Below are 19,163 nucleotides of genomic sequence, written 5' to 3'. Positions count from 1 at the left end.
GATGAATAGTATGAAGAGCAGTAGCATATGGCTATATATAGGTGTAATTACACTATGTACGTACATCTGTAAATAAATAAATAGAACTGTATGGGTGGGGTAGGCGGTGTGGGGGCGGCGGCTTAGTAGGTTAAATTGTCACCGGGATGCAGAGCTAGAGTTCAGTAGGGTGACAAAACATACTGCTGGTATGGGTGTAGAGAGACCTGAGACGCCCCCCGGATGGGAGTGGGATGAACAGTCTGTGGTTGCGGTGAGAGCAGTCTTTGATGATGATGCGCTTTACCTTACGCAAGCATCTTTCTGTTTAATAAAAAGTAAAAAGTCAGAAATCACTCGAAACCCAACGTGTTTATTAACATTAAATCGAAACCACCATTTTCCCCTGACTTTAACCAGAGAGCTTAAGCTGAGCAAAGATGGGAATGAGAATGTGAACCCAGGAACTCTGGTGTCACAGTCCCGCCCTTTGTACGCCCACCATCAACCCTGACCACCTCTGGTCAGCAGTTATGTTTGACAGCGAGGCACTGAGGAGACGGCGTGTTGTGGAGTTGTCCACAGCGCCTGCTGCAGTGTCAGCAACTTATACACACAGAGTTTGAGCAAATGAATGCACAATAGTTGGATAGTGCACACACACCTGCTGAGAGTGTAACGCAAAGCAGAAACAATGACTGTGAAAAAGAGAGCGGTGGCTAAGATGGGCTCTGAGCTTAAATAGACCTGCACACTGAAACAGTGTGTTGATGCAGAGAGTGGCACACGTCATTTTAGTCATGTGTTTAGTCATTCAGTTTCGTAAATCTTAGTTTGAATTGCAGTTGCAAAATCAACAGATTAATACAAAATCAGCAGCCACGTAGAGGCTATAATAACACAGCTTACAGTAGGAATGAATGTGAACTTTGAGGGAACGTTTTCATGAATCTGTTTTGTTATGTGCATTATGTGAAGAAGCAGAAAAAAGGTAGAAAAAAAGAAAGAGAAAGAGCCTTTAATTTTTCACTGAATCAGATGTGACAAACTGCTCAATCTAAGCCTGAAGAAGACTGAAGACGTGGGGCTGAACAAAAGATGCTTACTGGAACTTGTTTAGTCTTAGGGGCTGTTCCTGAAGAACACAGTGTATTTACATGCACACTCGTTTATACTGGTTTTGATCATATTGGGGATATGATGTTTACAGGGAATATGAGAAACCTGCAGCTTTCTTCATGATTCCAACATTCCAGGTTTCTTATTAATTTAAGTCAGTGCAGGTGTGTGTGTGTGTGTGCGTGTGCGTGTGTTGACTTACCTCCGTGTTTGTGATGAAAACATCTAGGTTTAAAGATGACCTAAAATGCAGTTTCTTTGTTTTGTTGGTTGTCATAAAATACAGTTCTTGTGTCGACTCAATTCCAGTGCCACTTATGCAGATGGCAGACATTCAGCACAAAGCTGGATATGATGTTTGCATTCTGCAGTATCCCAGTTTCTTTGCAATTGGAATACTCAAAAATGCATATTCAATCAGCATATGTTTACTTCTGTATGTATAATGTAGAATATTTCCATTTAATAAGAGGTTGCAGCCGTGGAAAATGTGATCTTGGGTTTAAATATTTCAGTCAGTGAATATAGTGAAACGGAATATGAATGTGAGGTTTTCGTTCGATGTAGAAAAGATATTTCATCAAACATCAAAGTTTTTTAAAGGGATAGTTTGGATCTTTTGACGTGTGCTTGTATGAGGTACGTCTAGATAGTCAGTGTACTAGCTACAGTTGACGGCGGTCGAGGCACGCCCCCAGTTTGGAGAAGCAGGCAGGAGCAGCGACACGGAAGATAAGCAATGTACTGCTGTGGATGGGGGCAGTGGCTAAACATGTTTAGCCACCTAAAAAATCCAAATCTGTTTCAGTGTAAGCAATATTTAGAATATTTTTACAGCTTTACCTTGCTGTCAGCCCTTTATGACGGGGAAACTGAAGCCGTTATCTGCACTCTTTTTAAAGCCACCAGACTCCTTTAACAAAAACAAACAACAACAAAAAACTGACACGAGAGTTGCTCGTCTACCTCTGTCTCGATCAGTTCATTTTTTTGTTTTTTTGTTTCGTTAGTTCCTGACCCCTTTTTAAAGCTACAAAGTACACTATAATATTAACAAATGAACCGATAAAGGCAGTGATCAGCGAATCGTGTGTTCTGCAAGGTAAAATGACTGGTTTTGACTAAAGAGTTGTGTGGCTTTGAAGAGAATGATGTCCCGTCCACAGCAGGACATTGCACTGCGTCCGTGTCGGTATTCCTGTCTGCTTTTCCAAACCGGGGGAGTGCCGACCGCCGTCTACTGTAATACACTGACTATGGAGAATTATCTCATACAACCCCACGTCAAAAGATCCAAACTATCCCTTTAAGATTGCATTTACAGAACATATTGGGAATATTAAGCTGTTGATGAATGAAATCCATTCAGCTCATTAATTGGAGATTTAAAAAAAAAAAAAAATCAGCCTCATCACCGTCCACCTTTTGTTAAACTTAGCAACACACTTGGCCGTGTTCCTCTGCTCCCATTTATATGTGAGAGTGTTTTGTGATGGCAGCGGCTTAATTGAAGAGCAAGAAGTTGTGTGTTGGAGTCAAACCTCGTTTTGAAGCTGTAATGCATCCAGGATTTGATTTGCTCTGCGTTGCCGCTGGCACATTACAAAACGGAGGTTAATGGTTTTTAAATGTCAGTCTGGGAGTGTGTGAGAGAGTAAGAGAGAGACATTCATTTTAGATGGCTGAAGGGTCATCAATACTCAGACTCAAGTTCAAACTATGGAGACTACATTTTCCTTACAACCAAACACCTGACGGCACCAGAAGACTGTATTTTCCTTCTCTGATGTTGCTGATTGATATCACAGAGGCTGTAACAGGCAATATGAGCCTCTTTAAACTCAGTCCCGCTGTTGCTCTCAGACATCTGCTGGTAGTCACATTGATTTTCCTTCCGTGGTGCATTTGCAGTTTGCGCCTGTTTTATTTCTGCGCATATGTCTTCTATCAGTTTAATTAGTTTCCTTATTAGACACAAGTGAGAAAAAAAGGAGTGAGTAGTTCTGCAGAGCTACAGTACATGCAACTTAAGAAGTGCTGCTCACAAAGTCTGAAAGAAGCTTTTCACCTTTTGTTCACCTTTTTCAGACGGTCAGACATACGTTGTCCTCTGTTTCTACAAAGCAGTCACACCTTTGAACACTGTATCACTGTTTGATTTTGTATTAGTCAAATCTTTTGTTTTTTATTCTAAAAATAAATGTATTTTAAGACCTTTTTTCCTCCTATAAATTATTGAAAACGTATGTGTTGAATTAGTGAAAAAAAAATCCATGTTTAAAAGAGATGTACTGTGTTTTAGGGTAAAACTTTTAATGTCACAAATGATCATTTTGTCATTGAAGGCTGTTTATAATCTAAATCCAACTACCCATATTTCCTCTTTAAGTCCTGTATCCTGTGTTGCTCTAAACTCTCTACCCTGTTACTGATGCAGCCTGTTCTGGTCCCACTAGATCCAGTACTAACCCGTTCTGCCTCTGTCTCGTGTGATTGACAGGTGTGCTGGTGGTGAACGTGACGTGGAGGAAGAGAACCTACGTGGGAACTCTGTTAGACTGCACCAAACACGACTGGGCTCCTCCAAGGTGATGCTGCACTATGCACACTTTCTTTGTTCTTTCTCTTCCTCTGTTTCTTTACAGAGAACTTTAAAGACAAGAGAAAGGTTCAACCAAAGGACACATTATATGTTTCTTGTTGCAACTTTGTTTAGGTTGCAAAAAATGTATGCCAAAAAACTGTTAACCGCTCTAGTAGCACACCTTTCAGAGCCAAGGTGTTTTTACTTACGCTTACAGCCAATTAGTGTAAAGTTTAATCATTTTTGTATAGTTTTTTTCAGGTTAGGAAAAGATCATGGTCATGTTAAAACATAAATATAGGAAGCACCTCTGCTTCCTGTTGGCGGCTTATGACTGTTATAGTACAATGATGTTTGCAAGTGTGCACCTCCTATGAAATATTTATTATCTGCCGCCCCAGAGCTTGATTTTGTCCAGTCAGATGTTTAAGAGGACTACTCTTTATTTTTGAAAGGTCTTTGATGCTTTTAGGTTTTAGAAAGTCAACTCTAAAAATCAACGTTATTCAGTTTTGTACATGGCGAACAAAACGCTGTAGAATGGTTTAACATGAATGACTGGAAGTGCAGAAAGAGACACAGATCCCACTGAGCTACATCAACAGTAAAAATAGAAGCAGTCATTGATAAAAGACACAGAATTTGTAGATTGCGCTTTTGTGCTTTAGTAATAATCAAGGGTCACTTAACACTTTTCTGGACTGGAAAACAAATTCATCTTCCAGGTTCCAACAGGATTCTCCCTGTCATGCAACACTGCGGGGACATCCACTGGAATGGAAGTCTAAATCATTTCATTCTTTTCTGCAATTCTTTTTTTAAGGCCAAAACTATTTCACATGTAAATAAAACATTGTGTGTCTGAATTATACTATAGATTTTTTATAAGGAGAGCAGCTGATTCCTAACTTTTCAACGGCGGTGTATTTGTTCCCCTGTACACACAGTTGCAGCTGCCTTTGACTTAAAATTTAAATTCTAAAAGCAGCACATCACTTTTGCTCCAGTTGAATTGTGATTGTCTCGTCACATCGCCACAGGGACAACACGGATGTGAAAAAATTAGGACACTGTTCTTTTTTTTGGGCCACAAGCAACAAAGCTGCATGACGTGTTGATGCTTTGCAGCATGTTTTCATCGTAAAATGTCATTATGTCCATCAACTGTTTTTATCATCAACATGTAGTGAGAGTCTGGCTCTCAGACTGGTGAGAACAGCCCTAAAATTATGTTTTTAATCAATTCTTATTCTAATTGTAAACGCATTAGAAGGACAGGCCTTATATAATTATTCTGACTCACTTCTCCTTGGTGTATTGCCCTGTTCAAACTATCATATTTAAGCATTTTATTGTTATTCTTATTGGCTTTTATTTGCTGGTGATTGTTATTTGATTTACTGAAAAGAGCACTTAGTTGTTTTTATGTGAAATGATAAAAAAGGCTGTTTGCTGTTCCATGATGAGCTTTAACAGAAAAGCTCTCCATGCCAACTGTTATACAAAATGAAGAGGGTTTTTTGTAATTGCTGAGGAGAAAATGTGACAGTCCCTCCTTGAGGTGCTAAAACCTCTCAATTATTGCTGCTGTATGTGAATGGTTGTTGTCATGGCAATTACAGCTTAATCTCAGACACCAGGGACTAAATTGCTTTTTTCACTTGGACTCTGCTGACGTCCGTCAGCGGTGGCTAAATGCTGTTTTATTATATAATTCAGTGGACTAAAATGCTTCCTCTTTGATGATGCATTATTAGTCTCTGCATGAAACAGTAACAAAAAGATAAAATCATGCAAAACAAGTTTGATATTATAAAAAAACAATACCAATTAATAAGATTTCACTTTTCAGCTTTAGTAGACAATGTTTGAATTGCAGGAAATCACCTGTACTAGATCACTCTGTTAAAATGAATAAAAGTTTTCTTATGGTTATGTCCCATAAAATGACTAAACTGACCTGCATCTGTGCAATGTTTGTCACTAGAAAGATGTTTTCACATTCCTCTTCTGAACGATGCCTGTGAACTTCCCTTAAATCTAAAATTCAAACACCCCGGGCAAGCTATAGTTGGTACATCACAGATTCTAAATGGCTTTTTTTCTGATACGCAAAAGCTGGAAAAATCCTGAAACCTCCAGTGCAGAGCGGACTGTCAGTACAGAGTTTCAAACAACCCACCTCATCTGAATGTGGGTTTGACTGGCGCCGGGTTTAGACAAGACTCTAAACTATCGCTGCAGTTCCCGAGCCAGCTGTAGAGCTTTGCACTGGCTTTGGGGTGCTTCCGCTTCCTGTCTGAACATGGCGTGAAACTCAAACAGGTATGGCTAAATTGCACTGATTATTTTTCACCATCTTGAGGCACACTGCTCTTTCACCGGTCCACCTAGTGCAAGCAGCGGTGGTGGTGAGGCCAGATCCAGGATTTCTCTATGAGGGAAGGAAAGATTTTCAGAGCTTATCTTTGAATTTTTAAAGTAGGTAAACCATGTTAAACAAAATTAGAATCATAACACAGTTTTTTTAACATACTTTAAAGCGTGTCAGGAGGGATACTTTAAATAAAGGCGTGAGAGCAACAAATAACCTTGAAATGCCAAAGAAAATCCATTAAATTTCAGTGGGACTTTCCAGCGGCTTCAGTGACATTCAGGGACACACTGATGTAAAAAAGCAATTACAAACATCACAAGAAATGTGAGATATCATCGTTTCGAAATCACAGAGGGGGACAAGAAAGTCTAGTCTCAACGTGCTTTGCAGTTTCATTCATTAATAAGGTGATTAACACCCAAAACAGTCTTTCCAAGGTCAGAAAATATTCATTGAGTCCTGCGATGTAGTGCCATAATTAATGCATGAAAAGGCCTGCACATAGGGTCCAGCTTGGAAAATAGAGCCATACTCCGTAGATAAATCTAAAGCAACGCATTTCCCTTATCCAAGCAGACAGGTTTTAGATATAAATTGTAAACATTGTGTGAGTGTAGAGAAGCATTCGGAATTAAAATGTGAGTCTCTCTGGTAAACAGCATCAAAAGACTTCAAAGTAGAAAGGGACAACATGTGAATACAAAATGTCTCCATCAAGCAGAAAGATAACTGTGGATTGTACAGGTTTTTACGTTATTTAAAAAGAAGCAGGCTTTGTATAGAACAAAATAAATTTTTACCCTTGATGTCTGGGTAAAGTGGTCTTTAAATCCATTGTTTTTCTCTTCCTGTGTCCAGGTTTTGTGAGTCTCCGTCCAGTGACCCTGAGTTGCCAGGTGGGCGTGGCCGGGGCAAACGGATGCGAATGGCCATGGCCGAGAGGCCCTGCGTTGATCCGGCCCCTGCTGCCAAAATCAGGGGTCTATCACAGCACAGGAGCCGTGGAGGGGGTGTGGCTGGAACCACTGCACCCATCCACAGCAAGGGGCGGAGAGGAAGCCTGAACCTCATTAACAGCAACTGCCGAGCGCCACCTTCTTTCTTCACTGTGGAGGAGGTGAAACCTGCCAACAGCACCTCCTCTCTCTCCTCCGGGAAGCGGAAGAACAAACCGCTGGCTGACCTGGATCTCAGCCTGGTCTCCTCGGATGAAATCAAAAACGGGAACGGGAAGAGGATCCGAGCCAAATCCCGCAGCGCCCCGTCCACGCCGCTGGGCAAATCTGACCCTTCGTTCATGGACCCTGGAGGAGGTTGTGCCTCCTCACCACCTCCCCCACCCATCCTCATCGACTGCCCCCACCCCAACTGCACTAAACGCTACAAGCACATCAACGGCCTGCGCTACCACCAGACACATGCACACCTGGAGGCTGAGGAGCAGAGGAAGCCTGAGCTGGAGCCCATGAAGGACGGGGAGAGCGAGGAACGCCTATCGGACTGTGAGGACACCATCGGCAACATGACGTATGACCTCTCAGAGACAAACAGTACTAATGCCAACAGCTCCTCTAAGAAACCTGCTCCACTATATAAGGTGACCACAGTGGGGTCTCCTAAGAACAGACGGCTTCTCCTCAGTACGGACCACAGCCCCTCAGCCAACCCCAAGACCAGAAGAACCTCACTGCTGAAAGATGGGCTGATTGATGACCTCAGCAATCTGCCCATCATCTCCAACATGACTGTGGTTCTGGAGAACTGCATGGTCCCAGACAGAAATTCCACAGTCGAGATGCCCAAGCTGGAAGCCGAAGGCTTGATTGACAAAAAGGGGGTTGTGTGTGACAAAGGCAAGAAGGCCAACGGGAAGGTTGAGAAGCCGTCCAAGTCACGGACCAACCGGCCGATCGCTCCCGCCCCTGCTCCCCCAAAGCTGATCGCCATACCCAACACAGCGTACCCGACCGGCACAGCAGATACTGCCCCCTCACAGCAGCCCTCACCCATGGCAGCCGTAGGCCTCACCAGTAAAAACCTTCCCCTGAAACCCATCAAACCAAAGCTGAGCATCATTGTAGAGCCGAGCCTTGTCAAAGCCACCCTGGTCCCCTGCACTAAAGAGACCAGGAAGAAAGAGAAACGGAGGCTGAAGGACAAACACAACAAAGATGTGCAAACCAGGACACCTAATGGTGAGGGTGGTGGAATCAAAATGGAAGATGTTGGAGGTTCCAAAATGGGCGTGAAGGAAATTTCTGGGAGTCTTCTGAAGGAGCACCTCAGTAAGCAGGATGTACTGAACGGGCTCACAGAGAGCCAGGAGAGCAGGATGGCCAGTATCCGAGCTGAGGCTGACAAGGTCTACACCTTCACCGACAACGCCCCCAGTCCCTCCATTGGTGGTTCATCACGGCTTGACTCCAGTGGTAGTTGCCTAGCAACAGACAGCAAGAACAACAGCCCCGCCTACTCTGACATCTCAGATGCTGGGGATGACGGGGGATCTTCTGAATGTCGCTCGGATGGAACCAGATCCAAGTCAGCCTCCTCGGCCTCTTCAGAGGTGAGCTCCAACAGTAGCCATGGTAACTGTGGTAAAACCCCACCCACGGCTTCTGCCCCGACATCAAAAGACCCCCAATCCCCGTACTACCACAGCTACGAGCCCTACTACCTGCAGGGGTACATGCAGTCGGACCGGCAAAACAGCAGCAGCGTTGCTTTTCACAAAAGCTCTGGCCACGAGGGCAAAGGGAAAGACCGAAAGGACGAACTGAAAGAGGACGATAAAAGCTCCTCCCACGACTTTTCAGACTCAAAGAAAGGCGACGGGCCGCCTCAGTCGCAGCTCCAGCTGGCTATGAGTCAAACCCAGACCGCCTTGGCCCAGTCACTGTACTACGGCCAGTACTCCAGAGGACTCTACATGGACCAGAAACTGTTACTGGCCTCCAAATGCTGTGACCAGATGCACAGCGCCAAGCAAAGGGGCGAGAGGGGACATGGGGTGAGAGACAGTGAGGATGATAAACATGTGGTTGGGGGTTCAGCCAGTGGACCCATGCACGGTAAAGATGGCACTAAAAGTTGCTGTCCCAAACCCGTCATGTCCTACGTGGAGATGACTGAGAGGGGAGAAAGGGGACAGAGTCTGGGCGTAAAGGCGGTGCACGGTGGCATGGTGGAGCAGCACCAGGTCTCGATGAAAGACTGCGATGACATCAAGTCACCTTCCTCTTCCTCTTCTTCATCACTCCACAACCCAAACAGTCAGGCAGATCTGGACTCAAATGTTTCCTATTCCAGTGTAAGTTTCTCCCTCTGTCTATAACCTGCCGCCGCCGCTGATGGTGTTGTTGGTGTGCTTTAATGGCTGCTCTTGAGTGTCACAAAGAGATGAATCACACGGTGTGTACAGCGAAACCAATAGGTGCTAAAAACAAAGACCACGTGGCTTCTCTGGTGCTGTAGCTGTACTTTGACATGGTAGTTTCAGTTGAAATCAAAAATTGTGTGGTTTGATTTGATGGATGTTTTTAATGTTGAGAATCGATGGGGGAAATGTGTTATTCCAACTCTAGCTGTTAATGTAAATCACATAAAGGAACAAAAGAAACATTTCTAATACATAAGTGTTGGTTTTTGTATGAGCTGCTTTTTCAGAAAGCTTGTACAGATTTTTAACCATGTCATCTCACAATGCATTTTACCGCTATCTGTAGCCATGCTGGGTCATGTAAAAAAAAAAAAAGGTTGTATGAATTGAATGAAAGCTGTGTCCGGGAGGTTGTTTTTTCATTCAGTTTGGCCTAAATTCTGCAGTTGATCATGTGTGAGACATGTCTTCATTCGTGTCATTGAGAGGGACGCCACACTCCTCACATCCCACCCCTGAATGGCTGCCTGCTGTTGAAACGTCGTCATCTTTCATCAACATCACAACCAGAGCCAGTGATAGATGGTCTGTCTATGGTTCTGTTTTCTCAAGTACACAGTGTTTCCTCTATAGTCATTCAGCAGCGGTGGGCCACCGCAGCAAGAAATTCTCCATCCCTGCTAAAAAGAAAATGTACAAATGAAAGTTATAAATTAGCCTAAACAAAAAACACAAAAGAGACAAAATGCTAAAGGGCTAAGATTTAGTATTAGCCCTGCAACCGGCCATATAAACAAAAACTGGGACAGAGACATGGACCGAAGTTGAACTGACCCCAAAAAGACTCCCACCCACCACTGTTAACAAAAAATTATAGGGGAAACACTGCAACTAGCACCAACACTTGTCCTCATCGATCTAGCCCTCAGACGGCCCGGCCTGGGCTCACTGCCTCGCTCACAGCAAATACTCAGACCTACAACATGGGGAGGAGGCCGAGGAGGGTGAAGCAGACAGGGGAAAGGAATGGGGTGCTACCGTGGAGCCTGACGGGGCCAAGATGACCTCAGGAGGAGGTGTGGGCGGAGATGCTAAAAAAGCCAGGGTCCACGATCTCCCGCCCGCCATCGACGTGGAGGATTCAGACAGGCTGGATGATCAAGGCCAGGAGCCAATGGGAGGGCTGGCTGAGGAGTCCCAGAGTGCCCGGGTGGCAGTATCTCCTCCCATGACCCCCCAGCAGCCCTACATCCAGTACCAGCACTCCTCCTACCCACCCTACCTGGCAATGTGTGAAAGCGATGGGGGTTCCTACAGAGGGGTGTCCCAAAGCCTGGTACACAATTACCCAGGTACGAGTCTAAGTAAATAGCATTTGAAATGTTCATGCTTATTTTCCTCTTAATTTGAAAGTAAAGTAAAATCCTAACCATAATGACTACAAAACGTACATTTTATGCAGCAAAAAAAAGCACGTAATCTGAGTTTTACGGAAATGTAAAGCACAGTCCTGGTAAACTTCCCTGTTAAGTTACATACGTAAGTTTTATCCACGAAGAATTACAAGAATTGTGTTATTCTTCAACATCAATATTTAATTTTGGTCTGTGGCTTTCCATCCATACACATGTCGCCCCTTCATCTAAAAGAATTTGGGCACCTCTGAGGAATAGTTTGACATTTTGGGAAATACGCTTATTCACTTTCTTGCTGAAAAGATCAACACCAAGCTCATGTTTTTTGTAACTCTCGTTTTAGTTGGCTAAATCAAGTCACCGTGTGTTTGTCATGTATTTGTATGTTTCTTTGGGTGTGTGAAACTGTGTGTCCACCAGGTTTCCACTACCCTCTGTACGGTAAGACGGCAGGCAGGGAGGAGTCTGAGGTGACTCCACCCGGCAGAGGAGGAGCGGTGAGCAGCAAGCAGACCGGCAACTCTTCCTCGTCCTCAGCCATCGAGCTGCTGCAGCAGCAGAGCCATCAATACCACGGGAAATCACCCGCTGTGAGACACCGCTCACTTTACTGCCACATCAACATGGCATCATGACTTTGCGTAAACATACACGCCCACTTTCTTAAGCCAAGTGGCGTGTTATCTGTATGTATTTTGAGCTATCCACGTGTATGTCTATGCTGTATACACCGGACGTAAACATACAAGCCACCTGGCGTGCGAGAAGAAAGCAACAATTTTGGGAAAGTTTGGGAAACACGGTTGTGTTGAGGAAGAGAAGAACAGGGTTGGCTTTAGTAAAAAAAAAAAAAGAAACCAAGGGTTGAGTTTAGAAAACCTGACGCACGGGACACAATCCCCGTCTCCTGGGTGAAAATCCTGTGTACTCTCTGCGACGTAAATTGACATGCAATGGCAAGGTAATGTAATTCAATGGAGGCCAAACGGCTTTGATGTACACGCTAAAAAGCGATTATGCACATTGACAACACGGAAAAAATGGCATACAAATTGGCGTGTCATGCATACGCTATTTCAAGAGATGAGTCTGGCCCCATGTATACACTGCAGCTCAGCGTCACACCTTTCCTTCACACAACACTGATGTGGTGTTTCCAGATGAACACACAGAAAATGATTAAAGAAAGGTTAAAGACAAACACGGAAACCAGAAGTTAATATTTCTGCTCGTAAACGTCAGAGGCTGCAGCTGCACTCTTTGTCTCCAAACAAGTACATTTCTATTGAAAAGGATTTATCCACTTTTCTTTTCCATTAACAAATCAATAAATACACAATTTAAACCCCCAGTAATAAAATACATATTTTTAAACCCCAGTTACAAACAACAAACAACAACAAGGCTCATTAAATATGTAGTATTTAAATTAGCCATACTGAGGGCTGAAGATATTTCATGAACATGCTCAACATTTCAAAAATAAACCATTAGTAAAGTGTGTGCGTGTGCATGTTTGTTTGCGTGCGTGTTTGCCTGCAGCCCGGCGAGAAGGGTTCCCCCGAGGGGGAGAGAGAGACGGAGCGAGAGAGGAACCACGTGTCATTTGCCCGACACCTCCACACACACCATCACACACACCTGGGTATGAGCTACAACCTGATGTCAGGACAGTACGACATCTACCAAGGTACGACCGCTCACTGAGCCCAAAATGTGCCAAACTGACCGCGGCTATTGAAGAACTTCTTTTCTTTTCTGTTTTACCCAAACTTTGGTCTTAACTTTTTCTCATGACTGGTTTTCATCAGTGCTGGAATAAGTATTACATTTTACTGGAATTAGCCTATACCTCGGATGTTTTTATATGCCAAATAAAATTGATTGAAGTACTGAGATAGAAGTAGATGTAAACTGTAAAAATGTCTCCATTATAAGTAAAAGTGTGGAAATGACATTAAAGTTTGGAAGTATAATCAGGACAGTGTTCTTAAAGTATTAAATGTAAAAGTACTCATCTAACAAACTCATATAACTTTGACTGTTATATTATTCTATGTATCTTTATCAAATTGTTAATATGGGCGTATTATTGTTTTGCCCAAAACAGTTCAAACCTCAACACTATTCAAAATAGATTCAAATACTTACAATAATTAAAAGAAAAAGCAGCAAATCCTCACATTTGTGAACACAAAGAGTGTGAATGCGGTGCTGATTTTCCCCACTGTGTTCTTACTGCTCTTTGTTGAAGGCTTGAGCTCCAGGTCGCTGGTCTCCAGTCAGCAGTTGTCAGGACACTCCTCTACTGGTGAGTCTGTGCTTACCAAAAAAATGTATACTTATAAAAAGGAAAAACATAGACAAAGACTGAGAGGAAGCCATCAAAAAGTAAATTTTATTCCACAAGGCTCCAATCTTGATAGAAAACTATTCGTGGGATGTTTTATATAAAAGAAGATAAAGATTCTTAGCCTGTCAGGTTGGGTTATTATGAAAAATGTTAATACAAAAAGGTGAATCTATATTCTTATATCGCTTCAAAGATAAATAAACAGGTTTGAAGAATGTTTATGTAAAAAAAAAAAAAAAAAAAAAAAAAAGTAAACAGCTGCAATTTTAAAAAGAGAGGTGCACTTCGTTTATCAGCTTCGGAAAAACTTACAAATCTAATAAACCATTTCTGTGGTGGCAATAATTTGTTTGCTCCCGGTGTGAATCACAGACTTATAGATTGTCCACTGAATGTGCATTTTATTAAATAAATTGCTTGTTTTGGTTTTTATAAAATTATCAGCTGGGAACAGAATACGTTGCAGAAGCCAATAAATCAGATTTCTAAACTGCCTTGTCTCGGTTATATCATGCTGCAGATCTTTAACCACTTTGCTGTGTTTCTATATATATTTTTAGAGGTTATATTTATATATATATTTAGAGATTATATGCCGCTGCCTTGGTTTGAACGTGTGAAATAATGCAGAGGGAACCTGTCAGGCCGTTAAACTGTGTGAAGTGATCATTACTTTGCTGCTCCAGAGACTGCAGTTATCTATAAATGGTAATTGCGGTGAAATAGAAGAGATTAACGGGAGCGATGCTGACAGTGGAAGAGACCCAGCAGCCCAGAAATGAAGAGCACCAGCTAGTTCTCTACAGAAGCTAATTGTCAGGCCTGATATCTGAAGATCACCAATTCATTTTCTTCTTATCTTGTGAACACAACCACAATGTAATTATCTCATTATCTCTAAACAAACACAATGTTTGTTTATGTTATCAGCTTGCATTTGATGGTGTTATCACTTTATGTAAAGGCTTAAAGGAATGACATTTATGTTGTAGTCACAAATTTGAAGTTTTTATTTGTCAACAAATTTGAGAACAAATTCAGTAGAGCAGTCACGGGCAATGAAATGGTTGTTTGCTGGCTCCCTCCAGCAATGCTACTACAAAATGCACGAAACAAAAACTAAAAAACATATATATTGTGTATATATATATATATCCAAAATAAACAGAAAATAATGTTTCATAATGTGAAAATCTGAAATCATTGCCTTGTATGTTTTCACATACAAGGAATTTGTTGGTGCAAAAGTCAAAAGTCAGGTATTAATATTTAAAAAGCTTAGATGTTTGGCATTTTATTAATGTTAGTAGTAATACATTTAAAAAAAATATATATATATATAGTACTTTACATCAACCAGCAGGTATCCAAAGGGCTTTCCATCAGAACCAATTGAAATCATTACAGTATGTTGTAAAATTGGGCTTAAAAGTTAAACTTGAGTGCTTTATAATTGGGGGGGGGGGGGGGAGAAAAACATATACAGCTACGAAGAGACAGGTAGTAATTTACATTCTTAGCTCTGAATGTTCATTTTCTCGTCTGACCATCAAATTTACAGAGAAAGTGTTGCCATGCAGAATATTTATAGCCTGGATGCCAGCCAAAGTTAGCCCCGCCCACATTTGAGGTCGGGAAGTTTGGTTTGGAATTGATCCTTTGTGGAGCAACTATCCTCGAACCAGAGCTGTTCGGACCAATCACATTGTCAGTGCGGACTTCATACGATGATGGACAGATGATCAACAGTAGCATAATCAACCACGTCACCAAAGAGCTGTTGGGTTGAATTTGTTTACAACAAAGATGGCTGCCACTGGAGAACTGAGATGTGTAGATTCCGCCACTGCGTCTGTTATAGAAGATATCGACATTGTAAAAGAGCAACAGAGAACCGCGATCAAGGCATTTGACAATCGTAAAGATGTTTTTGCCGTCCTTCCTACGGTATTCGGAAAAAGTTGAACATTAGTCACATACTCCGTTGCTCTGATTGGTTGTAGGTCTATCCAATTGAGTGCAGAGGCATTTTCTTTCCTGGTTTGGTTTGAAACACGCCCCATAATCACAGCCCAACGGAGCAGTAGCACTCATATTTTGACTAGAATCTGAGTATGACAACGTCAGCCTAGAACATTTACGTAAAGTCAAGCCCTTCTCATCATTGTTATGTTGCCCCACTTTGAGTCTTTAGGGACTTTAAGCAGCGACGGTGGAAGGGACAGAAAAAAAAGTTTCACTTTGCGTGATTCTATGTCAACACTTCCTGACATTGTAGCATAACGGTTTACTACGGAAGAGCGATTGGTTTGCCGTACCCAGCTATACGTGAAAGTGTTAGCAGCCAGTGTTTCAGATCACTATTAAAATCAGTTTGCAGAGACCCTAGACTTGATGCAATCAGTGAACCTTTTGTAGCCTTCATTTATGTCGTCACACGTTACATCATCCACATTCTAAAGATCTTGAATCTTTTTCCTCAAACGTTTTCAACTTGTACTGATGCTCAAAGCTAAACCATCAGCTCTTGTGTCTTTGGATTGATTTTGTAAGCAATCGGACCCCCTCTAGTCCGGCTGAAGTCTTGACTCTAGTTCCTGAGATAAAAGGCCAACATATGACTAAAAGCCTACGTTTTGTCCTCTTGTCTCCACAGAGAGCGAAGGGAAGAAGTAGGACCATGTGAGAGACCAAGTCTCACATGAGGAACGGCAGAATTTATCAGGCATCAATTCCATGGTGTTTAATAAGCTTCGCCTCGCTCAGAGGCAGAGAACTAAAATTAAAAAAACCTCTGTCATTTCTTACTAACAAAAACCACCTGTTTTATAACACGTCGTCGAGGTGCAGACGGAGGGACAGGAAGCAGGATCAGCAGGAACTATCTGTGCCAATCCAGATCACTGACTTTTGAAGCTTTCAGTTTTGCAGGATTTTGACAGAAGCAGGGTGGCGCGTATGAAACTTAACATGCCAGAGCGCCGCACATCCACCCAGCTGCAGCTGGGGTGTTCCTCTTCATGAAATGCACATTTATCGTAGTGTATTATGATGACGATGTGACTGAATGTACTGAAGATGACTTGCATTATCCCGATAGTGTTTTTTTTGTTTTGTTTTTTTACTATTAAGGAAACAGCATTAGGAAGCTAAAAAGTCTATTATTATTCTTATTATCCTTATCATTCTGATTATTGAAGTGGTCCTCCTCCCTCCATAGTGCTGACGCTACATTTGTATTACTAACCTGTACTTGAGCGTAACCATGTTGATTGTATTGTCTTTATGTGAGAGTAAACCTTCACATCAACCTGCCCAGTGCCATGTAGGATCCCAGTGGTGTATATATTCTGTACAGATTCATGGCTGGGCACTAAAATGCTTTATTGTACTCTATGTCGATCTCCATCAGCCATGCAGGGGAGCAGCGGGCGGAGCGTGGAAAACCCACAGGAAAAGAACCACTATTAGCCGAGTTCAGTTCAACAGCAGCAGTTTGTCCTGTCGGCACACGTCCTATGGTTCCACTGACGTGATGTATGTTGCACACATGACACATTCTATTTGGTTGGAGCTACGGATAAGTGTGTCATTTAGTGACAGCCCCAGATTGTGCCTCGTGGATTCTTTCTGGTCACTGTTGATCTCCACATCTCACAGATGTTCTGGAGCTTTCAATCGTACCCCATAATGCCTTGAAATTGCAGTTTGACCACAAGATCAATTCAGAGAATCAACTTTAATGCAAACAAGGACGAAAAAACGCTCGGAAGGATGGAAGATTGAAAATCATTGATTCCAAGCTAACTGGAAAAGCTCCCTCTGCTGAGGAAGATGTTTTGATACGACTAAAAGCTCCAGATCAGCTGCTCAAAGGACCTTATGGTCAGATTGTTTTGCTTTACAAATGTTCATAGTTGGTAGTAGACAGGAAAGAAACAGTTTGTTTGTCCCAAACAACGATGGCAATTTAGTGTACACCAGAGAAAATATAAAATTAAAGGGGAACAGGATATAGATTAGATTAGATTATACTTTATTTATCCCACGACGGGGAAATTCTGTCGTTACAAGTAGCAGCATAGCAGCAACAGCAAAAAAACAGAAAAACAAAACAATAACACACAAACAAGTAAGCACGAAAGAAATACAAGGCAAGAAATACAAGGCAAGAAATACAGGCAAGAAATAGACAATGAAAATATGGTAGACTGAGTAAGTAAAATGCCGTCAAACAAAAGGAATTTTAAAGTGCGGTTGCCATGATAAGAGAAACAATATTGCGGTGTAAGTGACGTTAAAAATTAAGTTAAGTTGAATGTGTAATTAGAGCAAAGAAGCAAGAGTCGGTAGCATAATTTAAATTATATTAACCTGAGACCATAAGTATTGAAAAGTAAGTACTTGTAATAAAATAATATAAATACCAATATTAAAGATAAACAGAAAGTGTGTGATGTAGATGGGAGAAAAACAGGAACAGAAACTACAACACTATCAGGTAGAGCAGGTGTTGTAGAGTCTGACAGCGGCCGGGATGAAGGACCTTTGAAGGATATTACTTGCAGTTGGGTTTTTAATAAAACTGACTTATTTAATATGTCACTTGAACATAATCAACAATCAGCAGGGATTTGTAATGGAAAAATTATGCTTAAATGAGAGGTACAACCTGGGGTTAGGTAAATGAAATCGATGACAGATGCCAGTGAGTGCATGCCAGTTTATTTGAACATGAAAGACGTGATTGTGCCAACTATACTTTTAATCGCAGCACCTCTGAAAGACAATTCCAGTGTTAAAGTGAGTTTTTGCTCATTATAACGTCTACAGCCGACACTATACTCAAAACAAAATAGAATTTGGTTTGTTTGCTCAGGTACAATAGTGAGTTTATGACCAAAAATAAGCTTCAGGGTTAGCCAGTAAAAAAAAAAAAATCTATTTACTTTGTATAAGTCTTGTTTTTAGGAAATTAAAAGTGTAAATAAAATAATTTGCTTGCAATGCCATAGTCAACAACAGTTTGAGAACGGATAAATTCAGTTTCAGTTTTGAGTATCGAGCAACGGCTCCAAATTAATGCTACATCTGAGATGACAGAAAAATAGAAAATATCATTTAGCACGATGAAAGCTGGAAAACCATTCACAGTGCAGCGATAGAAAACACTGGAATTGTCTTTTAAGTAAAATAAGATGCCAGTGGGGCTGTACATTTTGTCAAGAGTCCCACAATCCTTCTCTCCGCCCCTTGCTCCCATGCCTTCTACAAGTTAACTAGCTCACTGCAGAGCCTCTGATAGACAGAATGGTCCGGTTTTATCATTGGTGCTGAAACGGCTGCCACATCGCTAGAACAAAGAACTGTCAAAGTGTTAGCAACAACCATTGGGCTGATTCTGGTGGAATGGGAAAAAAACATTCACGTTAGCCCGAGTTATCAGGAATGTACTATTATAGTCCCATTTTGATGGCTGCAAACATCCAAGTAATAATTGAAAGGAGCTTGATTAAAAACAAACTGCTACAAATATGACAATAAAAAATTGCTCATTTAGGCTGACATATATTTGTATCATTGTGACAACATGGCTAGCATTCGGGTTAGCTGTCTTAAAATAATGTGAGAACATGTTTACCCACTCTGCCAACTAAGCTTAAAGAGAAAATGTGCCACCTTTTATGTGGATGTCCAATCAGTGTTGTGATGAAGAAGGTCTCCAGCTCACTTCTGTCCAAGTTGTAAAAACTCTCAAGGCTCTCGGGGATTGGCGTTAAAGACAGCATCCGGCAAAAACTGCCCACGCTGACATTTATTGCAGCAAAATGATTTTGTTTCTGTTGGCATCGGAGGGCAATTTTAACAAAGTCACCAGCAGTAGTTGTTTACCTTTGGCAGCTCAGGTTCTGGGGAGTCCCTGTCGGCCACATCCTCCCCGCTGCATTTCTTCTGCC

The 19,163-nt window shown here is 41.9% G+C and overlaps 1 protein-coding gene and 1 long non-coding RNA gene across 3 annotated transcripts in view; one reads left to right on the top strand and one right to left on the bottom strand.

The window, feature by feature from the left end:
• The window catches only part of LOC116689581 (uncharacterized), a 12,736-nt gene extending 1,122 nt beyond the window's left edge, over positions 1-11,614 (bottom strand). The window contains exons 1-2 of the long non-coding RNA XR_004332045.1: positions 11,460-11,614; positions 9,931-9,936 (exon numbers count right to left, since the gene is read on the bottom strand). This is a non-coding gene — a long non-coding RNA (uncharacterized LOC116689581). The remainder of the gene's footprint in view (positions 1-9,930; positions 9,937-11,459) is intronic.
• The window catches only part of znf608 (zinc finger protein 608), a 50,941-nt gene extending 33,547 nt beyond the window's left edge, over positions 1-17,394 (top strand). For both annotated transcript variants that reach the window (XM_032516127.1, XM_032516126.1), the window contains 7 exons: positions 3,599-3,686; positions 6,918-9,369; positions 10,361-10,790; positions 11,274-11,443; positions 12,396-12,543; positions 13,108-13,164; positions 15,863-17,394. In XM_032516127.1, the coding sequence (XP_032372018.1) occupies positions 3,599-3,686; positions 6,918-9,369; positions 10,361-10,790; positions 11,274-11,443; positions 12,396-12,543; positions 13,108-13,164; positions 15,863-15,882 (3,365 nt within the window). In that variant the 3' untranslated portion in view covers positions 15,883-17,394. The remainder of the gene's footprint in view (positions 1-3,598; positions 3,687-6,917; positions 9,370-10,360; positions 10,791-11,273; positions 11,444-12,395; positions 12,544-13,107; positions 13,165-15,862) is intronic.
• Positions 17,395-19,163: the final 1,769 nt, after the last annotated feature.

This window comes from Etheostoma spectabile, chromosome 5 (genome assembly GCF_008692095.1).
Source record: "Etheostoma spectabile isolate EspeVRDwgs_2016 chromosome 5, UIUC_Espe_1.0, whole genome shotgun sequence".
Lineage (NCBI taxonomy): Eukaryota > Metazoa > Chordata > Actinopteri > Perciformes > Percidae > Etheostoma > Etheostoma spectabile.
This window is presented reverse-complemented; position numbering and strand designations above follow the sequence as displayed.